Here is a 16,331-nt window from a genome sequence, read left to right as displayed (position 1 = left end):
TGTTTTGGATTAAGGGAGATTAGTCACGCTAACATGGATTTTTTTGTCTTTGCTCTAATTATAACTATTAATTTTTCATCCTTATTTTTGGCATTTCAAGGCATAAAAAAATACCTCAAAAATCTTAATCTTCTTTACCTTGTTGCAGACACATATTTACTAACTGGCTCTAGTCTGTAAGTGCTTCGAGGAATTAACTTATTATTTCACGCGGGCGTCTTCAACTACATGATAATCACACCCGTTCAGAAGTGTAAATTTCACCAAGTAGTAGCTAAAACTAAGTCCTATGCCAAGACAAACCAAAAAACTTGGCACGAAAGCTTTATTGCAAACGGTATCAAAGAATTTGGAATTGCAAGATGGCGTGGCCTAATACTGCTTAACCGATTCATTTCCAGCAATATTTTTCTTTCGGAATTTGAAGTTTCGAGGATTCGTTTGGCTCATACCAAGGTAAAATCATCTCTATGAAGGTCGAATCTGTGCACGAGATACGCTGCTAGATATATCATTACATTTACGGACTTAACATCGAAAGTCCCGCCTCAAATACACGAAAGGGTTCTTCGTGGTTCCAGATGGATGGATCTTCGTGAACTACGCCACATTTCCATTCTGAGTTCCGTTGTAAACAGATAATACGGCCCCGTGAAAGTGTTGTTTGTTTTGCTGCGAGCTTAATATTTTATTTTTTGTTCATTTTTCCAGATGGTTCTCGTGAGTTCTTGTAAGAAATAATTAAAACTCAGTACTCGTTACATTTACGTACATCCATGGATGATATTTAGCCAATTATCTTCATAAATTTATGTTAAAAAGTTTTAATGGTGTATTTGCCGTTTGGGCTTCCTTCTTTCTATACTGCAACACAGCTTAACTAAACCTTGTCAATTACTTTTTTTTCAATTAAAATAATGCAATTTTAGAAAAATGAAATGATTTGTACTAAAATTATGAAATCAAGTAATGGTGAATGCATCCCAAGTTAAGTTTAAAAGTTAAGACGGCTTGTACCCAGTTATATTTGTTAAAAAAACATCTTTCACAGCTCACAGTACTGATATACTGTATAATTTATTTTTGTAACACCCCTCGTGCCTCAAAATTGAATTATTTTGAATTAATTAAAAAGGAGCCTTGGAAACTTGCTGGATAAAAAAAATAAGTTAAATAAATTGATTTACCAGAGGCGACACGAGGTGGGGAACAAACAAAATTTAGGAACTTCCTGTAACAAGCAAGGAGGAAGTTGTTGGATCGTTAAAATCAATAAATAAAAACTACACGATTAACTTGATCTATAGTTTCCCTGTTTTATTTGCCCTGATGAATTATCTTGTTTCCATTACTTTACATACAAAAGGTTTTAACAAGTTTCAAAGATTTAAAAAAACAAAAGAAAACGAAAAGGGGCCGGCCCGCGATTATTTAAAACAAAGTACATTCTTAGTTTGAAATATAAACATTTGCATTATGAGTTTCACACCCAAAATTGGATGGATCCGATGATTACATTGATAATTAGTTCTATTCCTTCTACATGTTCTTGAGGAAAACACTGGTCGCTGGTGGGTTGGTCATCCGCTTAAGATAGTTCGTAGCTAGGTAAGGGGGAAATGTTGAATTTACATTACCACCCGGGGTCTTCAAACGATCACGTCGGGTAGTAGAAACGTTTCTTCTAATGTGACCCACGGATCAGGAAGGGGGGGGGGGCCACGAGATGGGAGCAATCAATCTCTCCCCGTCATCGACCCTGTCTGCAAAAGTCCAAATCAAAACTGATTAGAACTTGTATACAGGCAGTCTATGGGGCAGAAAATGCCCAAAAAAATTTAAGGGAAAAAAAAGGGGGGGGGGGGTCGCGAATTATCACTCACCAAAACAGGGGAGTTGCCCAGCACGCTGCAGTCGTGGAGTCAGCCAGGGTCTGGAGCTCGCGAATTGCGCGGCAGGACGCGGATGATTTCTTCATGATAATATTTAAAAGAAAAAAATTTCGAAGGCAAATAACTAAACTATGCAGACAGACTAATCTACTAGGATTGACTTGAGGGATAGCATCCCTTATACAACGCGACTACATAGTCGTTAGCGGTTGGATGAAGTCTTGCAGAGTCTGCCGATTCGCCGATACTCGCTGGAGATCTGTCTGCGGACGCGACGCGAGTTGATCTGTGTGTCGCGGCAAACCGCGTCTCGTAATTAAAAGTGTGCGCCGGCTCTTACAGGTGGAGGGAGGTCTGGGCCGCCGAAAGATTCCGAACTTGCCCGAATGCGGGCGGACAAAAACTTTGCCAGGAGTTTTGAAGTTGGCATCACTGGGCGACACTAGAGAACTCTGTCGGGGGGGGGGGGGGGTCTGAGTTGAAAACAATCGACTCGCCCCTGGCGTCCATATAACTCAAGGGAGAGCAGGTGCTGCTCTCTGGCGCCCTAGAGGGTAGCCTAGCGGAGAAGTTCGCGACTTGGTCGCTAGGTAGCGCTTGTGCTCAGTTTTAGCGCGCACGCTTTTGCGAAGAGACCTTGGGGACGGTCACTGTTGTCCAGGGGGTTACGACCGGTCATTGGTCTTACTTGGAACTGAGAAGGGGGGGGGGTGGGGGTAAAATGCAACGGCGCTGAGAACAAGCGTCCCGTCGTGGCTGCAGAGGAGCGAACATAACACTAATACGTGATGAAAAAGGCCAATCTCAGCTCGTCTCTGAGAACTGGTCGCCTGCAAGCTACAGGCTTGTCTATGCAGTTAGGGTCACGAAGAGAAATTATATTACAGGCTTGAGGCGTGACTGAAGGCGGGGGAAATGGTAAGCTGTCTGCCAGTCAGAGATTAGGCCAGCAAAATATCCGATACGCCGATGGGAAAGGGGCTTCAGAGCACTGAGACAAAGTTTAACTCAGAGGAGTACGCCAGACTAACAAATTAAAATTACACTATAGTAGAGCAAATAAAATTTCCACACAAAAATTTAAAATCATAATAAAAATTTAAAATATATCGTGTCGAAATTACTAATTAACGGCACATTTTTATGTTAAGAATTACCACATAACCTAATAATGCACCCTTTTTAAGTCAGAGTGAGTGCCATGGTGAAATTATTACGTCAAATGAAGCTTATCACCTGAAGTAACCAGTTATTCCCTCGGCGGTTACACGCTGGAGCCTGGTCACTTACACCAACAGATAACAGCGTGTAAGAACTTGAAAAATGCCTTTTCGCGTCAGTATTTAGGATACATATTTCAAATTAAAAAACTTATATTTGATGCACATGTATGGAAAATTTATTGTACAATTATGGTAAATTTACTATGCATGTAACTTTCTTTAAACAAATATAGGATGGATAACATGGAGTCAAGGTATATTTCCCATATAATTTTATAGGACAGTGAAGGCGAATTTTCCTTTCTAAAAAGACCAGATATCATTCTTCAAACTATTTTGAGATTAAGATACACGAGTATGTATGTATGTATGTATGTATGTATGTATGTATGTATATATATATATATATATATATATATATATATATATGTAATAAATAATAAGACAAAAAAGTTGCTAGAAATTTTATAGAAATTTCTAGCAACTTGCTAGAAATTTTATATATATATATATAAAATTTCTAGCAACTTTTATGTCTTATTAATCTGTAGAGTAAACAATAAAAAACAGTACGTGGCATGGCCCGAAGAAAGATTAATTATTATATAAAACATGGTATTCACAAAAACTAATATAAATAAAAAAAATTTCATCTCAGAAGATTTACAATAGAACAACATAAAAATGACAAATATATATATAAGTCACTCTTTCATTATTTCTGTGGAAATGCGATGGGTTAATAATAGTGTGTGCTAACGATTTATCTTACATGTAGGTAAACCAAATTGACAAATACATGCGAATATATGTAACGATATTTTATTGAAAGATTCTTTAAGCACTGCCAGTTGCCCATCTCTGCTATAAATTGTTAATGTTTCCGAAAAAAAAAAAAAAACCTATGAGAGTGAGTCTTTCAGTACTCGCCAGAGATGTGTAACATCCTACCTCGGTAACTACCAAATTTGTGTTCTCGTGTTCACTTATAATACGAATATCGGATGCGAAATTAGACGTATATTCAATTGAAGTAATGCCGGGCGTGATAAACATACGCAAATTGTGTTTTCCACTACATTTATTGACGCGAATCACACGTAGTTTCCGCAACCGCCGCTGGAATTCGTTTGCCGGAGAAGCTACGTTGACTTTTGAGGCAATCGATTTGCAATGAATTTAATTGGAATTCGTTAAAGAATGAGTTGTCGCACCATTCGCTACTTACGTTCGATTCACGAAATGTCTCGTTCCCGTTGCCTAGAGACTGGAATAATTCGCGCTTTCGATGACCTGTAGGATAGACTCCACAATCCCCTACACATTCGGGCAAATGCCACCTGCTCATTGGCTATTGACTCGTGACACTTGTCAACTGGGACGCTTGCGATTCGATACTTTTTTGGTTGAAGGTTTTCCATTGGCTCTAGAGTCCTTCAGATAAACTGTGAGCCAATCACAGAAGCAATATAAAGGTACAGTTTTTTTGGATTCTAGCATATCGTGAAATGAATCCGCGAATTTTTCCTGTCTCTACCGATGTGGTGTGAAATGAAGAGTGCACCCACCTGAGGAGGTTGCCGGCCTCTTTGCTCCTGTAGAGGTCGCACTTGTGCAGCGGCTTGCCCTGCGGCCGGCCGGGGTCGAACTGCCCTGCGGCCCTGCACAGCGCGCTGTGCAGCTGGAACTGCAGCACCGTGCCCACGAAGTACCTGCGCAGACACGCGACACCCTTCAGTCCCGCCTGCCTCCCTTCCAGGCACTTTCCTCTGAACGGTTCTTGCAACCGCCTGGTCAGAGGTATCTGTGTTACCGAGGCGGCTCTTTATTTCATTTGAACGTTTAACACGATTACACTTGGAGGCTTTTTTTTAGTGTTTGAACTACGAAAGAATAAAAAAACTAATATAGCGATATGTTTGTAAATCAACTGGCAATTAAATTGATTATAAAAAAATTTTAAAAATTTGAATTTAAGGCAATTCTGATGGCAAGTGTGGTAGGCCTATATGATTCAAATTTCTTTAAAAAAAATTTCTTTTAATGTATTTATCATTTTAAAATCATAACAATTTTGAGGATTTAAAATCTTTAATAATCCATTTTTATATTTAATTTAATTTTTTTAAATGCAACTTTGGTAACTAATAATGCAAGTCGTATGCGATTCACATGATATTTTATTTTTTATTTAGTTAGTTAGTTAATTACGCAAGTTTAACCGTGCGGAACGTAAATATTAAATAATGACCTGGAACGGGACACACACACTTAAATGCGTCACCGCTGGTGCTGATAGCACGGCGTCTCCTCTGAACTGGCGCAGTCTCCTCATCGTGCGCAGGGCAAATGTGATATTATAGTGGTGACCATAAAAGTGAACGGCGGGTAAATGAAGATAAAGGTGTAATAATGGTTAAATGTTAGTCCCTTGAGAATCTGTACAAGGTTATTCCATGTCTTTAAATTATCCTGAAAACACGAGTTTTAGTCATTTTTCGGTCTTATAAAAATACGCTCTCAGCGTAATTTTAATACTTTTCGTAACATACACCAACCCGGGTACTTGGAGGAGTTTTTAAAAAACTATTTTTTTTTAAAAAAACACTGTACACATTATGTGTGGTAGATAGGCGGAATTCTTAAAATGTTTTTTTTTTTTTTTTAGATACGCCATTGATGTCTTAAGAAACATAAATAATGGACAAAATTATGAATATGCAAACATACAGGAAACAAGCCAAAATAGCCGATGTAAGAAAAATCAAAACAAAGTCACCACAGAAAATTCCATAGAATAAAATTATATATATATATATATATATATATATATATATATATATATATATATATATATATATATATAAATATATATATATTAATTACAGCACTGATGGTCTATGTTCTATTACTCTTGACAGTGGCTCAAATTGTGTGTTTTTCCATGTTGATCTTTATTGTCCCTTATTGATATTTATTATGATATACGGTGAAACCAGCAATGGCGTATAAAAAATAAATATTAACTAGATCATAAGAGACTTTCGCAGAATGATCTGATCATATCTATTGTTTTACAGTTGAATTTACCTTTTTTTGTGGCCAATGGCCACCAATTAATATTTTTTATCTTTACCTAAAGTATATTTTAAAACGTTTTTTTATTAACGAAAACTTTGTAGATATTTAATTAATTTGGCAGTCCAGCTTTGGTAGGTTAAAAATATTATCTTCAATGTAAAAGGCAGAAGTTAATGTTTACTTGAGTTAGATTTTTTGATTATGAAATAAAATAAAACCCTAATTAATAAAATTAAATAAATGTTAGTTACGGTACCGAACCAGCTGGTCTGCGATGATTTCTCCGCTGGTCCACAGCGACTATTTAAAATAGTTTCAATTTTGGATTGTAGGCTTCAATGGCCAGGATCACTAACAAATAATTAGCTTCTGGGTTGATGTCTCGTTCGTAGAAGTGATCGTAAACCCGACGTTTCGGTATACCTTGTTCCAGTCATCTTCAAGGGCAAGCAACAACTAAAGGCCTGGTATTCTGCCACAATATTTATAAAGGGCCATTCATAGCTGAGCTCTGCTTTTTGGTGCTTGCGGGAAGGACATAATTGGAGGAGGCTAATTTTTTGATGGTGACCTTTCGTGCAGGAGATTATTTGTTTTCGCCTTAATCAAGAACGGTCACCATCCAAGAATTAGCCACAATCAAGGCTGCTACACTTACAAAACAGACTCATCTGCAATGGTTAGACTGCTCTTCAGTCACGGAACCAATAACTCGCTTGTGATCGGACCTACGTAATATATAAATAATGTGCCAGATAGCAGGCCTTCGGTCACTAATCGATGCTTGAAGATGGTCACGAAATCATGCGATCTGAGTCAAATAATGACTTTAGATAATACATTTTTTTAAAGTTTAGAATTTATTTTTGGAGACTTAGGGCCGGTTTCACAAAGTCTGGTTATCGTCCGGTTATCTTCTGATTAAAATTTAAGTGCTGGTTAGCAGAATTACCTGTTTCTGAATATAGGGTTAACAGTAATCGGCCGATTAACTGATGGTAACCAATGGTTAAGTTAAACACAAGAAGAGGTTCTGATTAGTTGGCTACTGCTGATATTTTGAGGTTATGTATATTTTTGAAGCTGTTTGAAACCACATAGTGTGCAAAACAGAGATAATTGATTGAAGTGCCGCAGTGATGATGGCGAATGAATTGAACATTTTGATTGAAGATGATGAAGAAATTGTTGATTATTTAAATAGACCACGAATATTTCGAGTAAGGCCAAATCACTTTCAAATGAATGACAGTGAATTTGCAATGAGGTTTCGGCTTAGCAAAAATACGGTCCTAGCACTGTTGCTTTGTGCCATATATTTTGTATATTAAGCGCCCCATGCTTTTTTCTCATTTATACTAGTATTGCTTATATACTATTGTCATAAATTAAATTTTAAAATTATTTTTTACTTTTTAGTTTGATAATATTTAAAAGCATGTTTCTTTAGTTTTTTTAACTATATTTATTTTTAACTTTTTAGTTTGATATTCTTTAAAAGCATGTTTTTTTAGTTTTTTAAACTATATTTATGTATAATTATCATAGGGAAATGAGTTACCGACACTACCTATTACCATCTGAGATAACTATTTGGAGTTGCAACGTCACAAAGAAATGGTAAAGTCTATCCGAATCATTTACAGTTAGATGTATGGATATAATCTTAGAATTTACCGAAAAAAAAAAAAAAACATTTTTATTTCGGCGTGGCCGGGAGTAGAACCCACGATCGCTGAATCCGAAAGCTGACGTCACAGAAGTAGCGCGCCTTAGACCGCTCGACTAACGAACGTATTGAAATAGGTGGGACATTTTACAGTGATGAGCCAATCACTCAGTCGAAAGAGTTACAGACGGACAGACAAACAAACATACAGGTGAAGCTAATATAAAGCATGTAATAAAATAGAAAGACAGTTGGAAGTGTTTGACATTGTTTTAGGTAAAATTTTCCACTAAAGATATAAGTAATTCCGTTTCCGAAGCAAGAAAATTTCCAGATCGTGGCCGCTTATTTTCGTCCATATTGATGTTTGTTTACAATTTTCTCTAACCGAACCTTAAACACTGGCCAAAAGTAACAAACGAAGGTAGCACGACAGCCAATCGCGATCCAATACGTCATCGCCTGGTTGCCATATTTCCCTTAACCGTTGTTTGGTTAAACACTCGTTAAAAATACGTTGGGAAACAGTCAAATGATAATCAGTACTTTAATGTCCTGTTTAAATTAATCGTTCGATTAGATAATCGAAACTTTAAACAGACTTTGTGAAACCGGCCCTTAAAGTCACGTCAGCGAAGTCATTGCAGACGGTGATTTACGACAAAGGGTAAATTAGAACGAATCAGTCATACCCAATGGAAAGGTGTCATCGGAAGCGTTGTTATGGATTTCAGGAAACCTTGTAAAATCTAAATCAGGATGACAGGACTGGGGATCGAACCCGGGACATCTGGAATGCGAGTACAACTTCTTACATCTGAGCCATGTCGTTCCATTCCGCAGTTGAAGTCTGTTTGTGCCTGATGACGGGAACAGATTCCAGTTCCCGAAACGTAGCAGCTTTTGTGTCATAGGAAACCTGCTGTGTTCGTCGGTGTTGTCGTCATGTTGTCCATGATATATTTTTATCTTCATCTTTGTGTTCATATATTTGCTGCGTAGTCCAGGTTTGGTTGCCTGTCTGCATTTACTGTTCTTGTTTAGAACTGTCTCGTCGTTGTTAGCCCATTGTGTTCGTCTGTGCTGTTATTATTTTTTCATGACTAAATTCCTTCCACGGAATTCTTGTGCGCTCTGATATTTAAGATTGAATCTGGTCATCTGTGCTGTCATTGTTTTGTTGTCCATAAAACCTTTCAAGTTTCATCGTTCCTTCTTTCTGTTTTAAATCAGCTGATTTAAGCTTGTTCCTTTGGGTTTTCTTTTTAATTTTTTTCTTATTTTGCATTAATGGGTTTTTCCCAAAATCAACAATGAAAAACTGCACTGCGTATTTCCAAGAATTTTTACTGATTCGTTGAAATTAAATATATTTTAAAATTCCAATTATTTCTCTATGAAAACATTTGTAACAGCAAAAATTGAATTTAATTAAATATTGGGATACGCCATAAAAATTTAAACTTTTCTAAAATAAGCTGAAAAATATTATAATTAAAATCATTACAATCCAAGATAAATCCAATCGGTTTCCTAGCCTGGCGTTTTCGTACTTGGCAATTTTTTTCCAAAAATTTTATTTAGGACGATTCCAATGGAATTCCTACTATACAAGCATTGCATCCTCAATTTTTTTTATTTCCAATTTTTCCACCTGAAATTTTTTACATTTTATTAGATAGTTTTAATAATACAGACATGTTACCACAATGAAAACATATTCTATGGCTTGACAGATCGGTGTCACTCACTATAGACCGTCTGACGCTTAGATTGCAGTACACGGCTTACGACGCGCGCTGTTGCCATAGCCTCTAACACATTCCGGGGGATGTACTCCTTAGAGTTCTAAGTACACGAGAAACATTTAAAGAATCATTTTTAGTAATTTATACTTCACGCCTATACCTACTATCAGACTCATAAATCTTAACAAAAAACAATTCAAACACATTAATTGATACGCATTGATAGGAAAATTGTAATGTTCATTCGATAAGTAAATAAACAATATCCAATACCTACAGAAGGCATTGCATTAATATATTTGGCAACAGCGTGCACAGAAACAAGGACAGCGCTTACGGCAGTCGGCGTGTGTTAGAAAGAGATAGAAAGGAGCCAATTTTTGTTCCACACTGCAATCTGTGTGAAGGACGCTCTATAGACGTTCATTATAACAAAATCCCGCTTTGTGGGTGCGTCTGAGACTTGAGCCGGAAGTACACAATCAGGCCGGCAGCCAAATGTGCGTGTGTCTACGAGGTCAAGGCGCCCATCGAAATATCACGAAATCACTTTAAAGCTCTTTATCCAGCGATGTCATCGGAGACGACACATTCGAGGATATTTAGGACATAATCGTCTGTGCCTTTCAGTATAGCATCACCCCAGCATTTGCCTGGAGTAATTTCTGTTTATAAGACGGTAATTTTAGTATATCCGATTGTCGTCGGATTGTTTAAGATAACATAAAAATTACAAATGCGTTTTTTTACATTTACATTTTTATTTTTTCAAAATTTCAACACTTACGGGTTATATCCAGTTTCAGGTCATTTATTTTATATTTACGTTCCACACGGTTGAACTTGCTTTTTAAGTGACAACATTCACAAAATTAAAAGTACATATATCATACTTTTTCATTAATTAGCTGAAAAAATTAATTTAAAAGTTTTTGTGCAGTAATGATAAGGAGATGAAACGGAATATAAAACTGAAACGTTTTAGATTTAAAAGTAAATTTTACTGGCTACTACGTGACTACGTGATATGGTTTAATTTCTTTCAGACAAAAAGGTTGCCTTTCAAAAGCATGATAATTTTTATGATTTAAAAAGGTTAAATAAAATTAAATAAATTGTCCCGAACAAAATTTGAAACATACCGTTCTAATTTTGAGCAATAAATGTGTACAAAAACAACGCTTGTGGCCACAAATGGTCTCCCGGCGTGGCAATTAAATTTTATCACTTTGTTTATTGCATTTTCGAACGAGTATATTAAAGCGACAACCAAACCGTTGCTAAATAAATTGAAAATAATTCCGGGTACAATCAAATCATACGAAGAGTATTAATAAATCATAAAACAATGACTTTGGAAACGATACCATTTAGAAAGTCAACATGCATGTATCACACGAACTAAGAAAGGTTTCTTATGTGGTCATCATGCATGTGGGAAACAGCTACAAATGGTGCCGTTTAGACAGTCACCACGTGTGAGACCAGGTTAAAAACGTATTTTAAATGTTTGCAATGGAAGTGAGAAACGAGATGAAAGCGGCACCATTTCCCGGGCATCATTAATGTATAAGACAAGATAAAAATAAAGCAAATAAGACACTAGCAATTTATGCATGAAACTAGCAAAACTGCAATGGCGTATGTCCAAAAAAAAAGTGTTCTGAATCAAAGGTTCTCATTGCATGAATCTAAAGAAAGTACGAATGAAATGATTTAACGTAAAATCTTAAATATACGCCACTGGTAGTTTACTCTGGATACCATATAAAATTAATTATGGATGGACAACAAGGATGTATACTTATGTCTCTGGGAAAGAAGTCAATATTTTCGGATGTCAAATTTTACATGTTTACGCTACATAGATAATTCCGTGGAAGGAAAAATGTACAGCACAACGAACACAGTGGGCCTGACAATGACGAGACAGTTGCAACTATAACAGTAAATAAAGAAGAAAAACAGTTCCGCACAACACCGCGGTGCACAAACTAACACTGTTATGAAGCTTGACAGATAATCTGGACCGCACAACGACAGCACAGTCGAACAAAGCAGGTGTTTTATGACGAGACATTTGAGGCATTTCGGGAACTGGCATCTGCTCCCGTCATCAGGAGTGTTAACTCAATACTTCACATTGCAAGAATCATCCAAAGAACAAACCTACGAAACAAAACCCAAACTGTGCGGTTGATACCAATTCAGGAAGTGAGCAATTTGTGCAATCAATGTCACGTTAATTACTGAAGTTGAAATGAGAACGACTCCTATCTGAACAGCAAAACAATATTTGGGTTATAATGAATTTTAACGCCAATTCCTTGCTGAAGAGGTGTTACAATGTCAATGTTCACAATAATAGCTTCCTAATGGCGTTTTTATGATTCCTCCCAGCGAGTTACTTGTGTTTGTGAGGCCGGTGCTTCTAGCGCCGTATCGCCTCTGAGCGCAAGGCTGTGATCTGGCGCGCAATCTTCTCGTCGTGCACAGGACAACTATGCGATTCGAGAGGTCAACACAACATGACACGGCGGAGGAATGAAGACAACGGGGTAACGCAGGTCACTTTGAGTGCTTTCAGGCCTAAACAATTTGTTCTGAGAACACGCTTTTGGTAAACCGACACCACTCTGATGTCACACTAGCCGTTTTTCAAATCACGTGGTTTTTCCTCCTGAACGTCTGCGCCCCGTATGTGTGCCCGGGTGGACGGGGCCCAACAGCTCTGCAGGCGATGCAGCTGGAGCACCGCTCCACGGCGGGGCGTGAGACGCGGGCGAGCGATTCGCCGAGGCGACGTGCGCGGAGAAACGGTAATCCCTGGGCGTCGTCGGGCGGACCGAAGAATTCCTCGCGCAACTGTGCGACGACTCCCCTCCCTGCCTGAGAGCCGTCCCACAATGGCACGGAAAAGGAGACGTATCTCCCTGAACGCTGCTTACACAATACACGGAAACCTACTTTAAATAAAGGTACAATTTTTTTGGTCTTTCAAGCCTTGTTATTTCCACTCCTTCCATTAAATGTTGATTAGCCTACATATGCATTTACTTTAGACAAAAGTCTTAGACCAAATTTAGAAAATTTTATTAATAAGAATGGATTCAATAGTGTAGGCTACATGGTACGGAAGTTTTATTTATACTTTTTATTCCGATTCCTGTTTTTTTCAAACCCCATTGCACTTATTTTTCGTCTCATTGAAACATTGTTTCACACCTAATTTTTTAAATAATTTTAGAACATTTAAAACCAATGTTTGTGGATTCTATAAATTAATTAATAAGATGGTTATAATTTTTTTTGTCCTTTAACCTCTGTTTTTTCCACCTTTTGAAACAATTTTTGGTTTAATCAAAAATTGTTTCAGACAAAAGTTTTAGATAATATTTACAAGGTTTACAAACAGTTCGAGTGGTTATGAAAATGTACATACTAATGAAGTTATTAATTTGTTTTTGTTATTCAACCCCTGTTATTTTACACACCTTGCAGTAAAATTATTTCGTTTTAAAGTGTATATAATTTTTTAAGGTTTCGTAATAAAAAGGAACGGATTTAATACCGTAACCTACTTGGTACGGAAATTGTGATATTATAATTCTACTCCTATTTGTTTTCATGCAATATTTCATTTTATTAAAAATTACTTCAGAAAAAAGTTCTGGATAAAAATTAAACAATCTGCAAATAATTCTAACGGATTCGATAACATGCCTATTACTAAAGTTATGAATATTTTTGGTCCTTCAACCCTTGTTTTTTTCTACCCCTTGCAGTTATTGTTGGTCGTATCAAAAATGTATGTGTACAAATATTTATGGTATTACATCTACGGTCAAACAGATACAATGTTTGTGATATTATAGGAGTTATAGCGATTTTTATGTTTATCGAATAGGTGGAATTTTGGAAATTAACGAACTATACCGAGATGTTCATTACTGTATTACATATATCAGTCTGGAAGTGATTTGTGCAAAATTACGGCAGATATAGTGTCCATAAAAATGTGATATATAAAAATATATATGTAAACTTTTCAGTAGACAATTGTATTTTAGGGTCTATGGACCATGAAACGAAAAAAAAACAACTATATACAACTTTTCTGGAAATCGCGCCATGGTAACGACTACAATAGATAAAGACCTGTAAAATTCGCGGATTCATTTCGCGATAGGATAGAGTCCAAATACTTTTGACATTATTTTGCTTCAGTGATTGGGCCACAGTTTATCTGAAGGACTCTGGGCCAATGAAAAATCTTTAAGAGAAGAATTAGCGAATCACGATCATTCCAGTCAACAGGTGTTACGAGTCGGTAACCAATCAGCAGATGTAATTTGCACGAGTGCATAGAGGATCATGGAGTCTATCCTTTAGGGATTTGAAATCGCGAATTTTACAGGTCTCTAACAATAGGTCATCTTTCTTCAAAATCTACCTGATAATCACACATGTAATAATAAAATATCACAAAATTCTAAGTGATAAATACCATTAAAAAGGTTTTCTTGTACAAAAATTACGTAGGCCAAGATATTATTGTCTCGGTACAGCCTGCATGCATATGTGTATTTAGCAGACACTTTCTTGAAGTGGATTGCTGCAGCGTTGTACACTCTAAATATTCTTAATAAATGGAACAGAACTATTCATGTAAGATGTCAGATTTTTGTAAATTTTTATTTTTTCATGAAAACAACTGTGTCTTTAGAAAATAGTTTCCACAGTAATGCTGGATTCGTATTCTTGCACGTGAATTTAAGCGTAGTGTTGTCACAGTACCTCCAAAAGTTAAGTTTTCTGTAAACCTTTCTCTGGTAGCTTTACAGTATTATCTTCACACATATTAAAGTCAAATTGTTGAATATTAATTATAATAACTTTCATGGTTTAAAAATATTATGCTTTATTGAAACATAAATTAAAATATAAAATCATGCACCAATTTTAGTAAGAAATAATCACTATTATCTCGAAAAACGTATATCATGTATGTAAAAATAATCATAGCCATGTGTTGTACCAAGTTACAATACAGTTCTTATAGTATTACAAACTATTTCTTGGCAACTGGTTTCCAAAATAATTTTTTGTAAAATATATTTTTTTCCGTTTAATATGAGATTAATAAAAGCAAATACCAGTCGGATTTTTCATGAAATAAAACAAGTTTTAGACAATATTGTGTGCTAGTTTTCGAGACTTTTTGCGCTTGTTTAGGGTTATTTCTAATAGACCAAAGAAAAGCTTCAGAGCTTCATGTTAAATCTTGAAAGTCCAGTCTTTATTAGACTTTCTAGGCATTATTACCTGAGGTGAAACCCTTCACCTTTTATGGTTATTGTTCGCGGTAAAATGTTATTGCTTACTGGAATTGCAGGCACGTGTATGTTCATGTCTACAGAATTTTTTTATCTCTGCCCGCTCTGATTGGCGAGAGAAGCTCGCCTCGCATTCGACTGGGACAGCAATAACACGTCTGCTGGTTAGTGCATGCATTCGCCGTGAAGTGTAAGAATAACTTACAAGTATAGAGTCGTACCCGTGCTTCGCTACGGCTGTTTGCAGGCAGAACACTCTCGCACTGCTCATTATACATGCCCCTCCTCGTGGGTACGCCAAAGGCGCGTCTCGAATAAAAATTCTAACAATGCAATAGCTGTTGCCATGGCTACAAGGAAAGCATTAGCAATGCAATATAATAACGAAATTTCAACAAAAAATGTTTGAGTTTTGTTTCAACGGGTAGTTTTCTCGGAATCTCACGTAGATAATAACCTTTCTCGTCTTTCGAAGGTCAAGTGTGCAAAATTTCATCGAGATCGGAGTAAAATTGTAAATTTGTATAAAAAACAACAAACGGAAACTCTACTAGGCTATATAAATATACTAAAGTATCCGCGCTTCACTACGGCAGTATACAGGCAGAACACTCACAGCTCATTACACATGCCTCTATCGTAGATACACCATTGATGCGCATCAAATTAAATTTGTACTATTTCTGAACGTATTCAAAATAAACTGATTCTCCGCCCTCCCTGATCTAAATACAGTTGCCCATGAGAAAAGCCAATGCTTTGGGATGCCACCCTCGAAAACTTGATTTACGTTTGCGAGGCATTAAAACACTTAACAAACACAGTAACAATTGAGTAGAAATATTAAATAATTGACAAATCCAACCCATACCGCAAGCAATAGCCGTTGCCATGGAGATAAAAAATGTATCAACAATGCAAAGGCTCGTTACCGAGGATTCAAATAAAGCTTCAACAATGCAAGAGCAAAATCCGTTTAGGCATTTTAGTGCGCTCCAGATCCATCACACAGCAACCATGCATTTTTCCGGGATAAAAAGTAACCTATGTCACTCTTCAGCCCATAAACTATCTCTATGCAAAAATGCATGTTGATCCGTTGCTCCATTGCTGCGTGAAATAAACACAATTTAGCATTTGTAATATTACTAAGGATATCTAAGATGAAGATTTAAGTGTAGAACATGTTTGGGTTATAATGCTTTGCGTATGAATATACATACGTTACTGTATAGGCAAAACCCTTTTTTTTCGTATAGGCCTACAGATAGGGGTGAATTATGAGCTCAAGTATGAGAAACAAGAGTATTTTCCAGGATTTTTAAAAAATGTTTTTTTCATAGCTTTTTTTCGGTTTTAATCTACAGTTTGAGTTTGTTGTA

At 36.6% G+C, this 16,331-nt stretch overlaps 1 protein-coding gene across 1 annotated transcript in view; it reads right to left on the bottom strand.

Moving 5' to 3' along the window:
- LOC134535263 (angiotensin-converting enzyme) overlaps window positions 1-16,331 on the bottom strand; it is a 548,035-nt gene that overhangs the window by 35,030 nt on the left and 496,674 nt on the right. Inside the window, exon 11 of the mRNA XM_063374335.1 lies at window positions 4,684-4,827. Within this exon, the coding sequence (XP_063230405.1) occupies window positions 4,684-4,827 (144 nt within the window). The remainder of the gene's footprint in view (window positions 1-4,683; window positions 4,828-16,331) is intronic.

The sequence above is a fragment of the Bacillus rossius genome, chromosome 8 (genome assembly GCF_032445375.1).
Source record: "Bacillus rossius redtenbacheri isolate Brsri chromosome 8, Brsri_v3, whole genome shotgun sequence".
Lineage (NCBI taxonomy): Eukaryota > Metazoa > Arthropoda > Insecta > Phasmatodea > Bacillidae > Bacillus > Bacillus rossius.
This window is presented reverse-complemented; position numbering and strand designations above follow the sequence as displayed.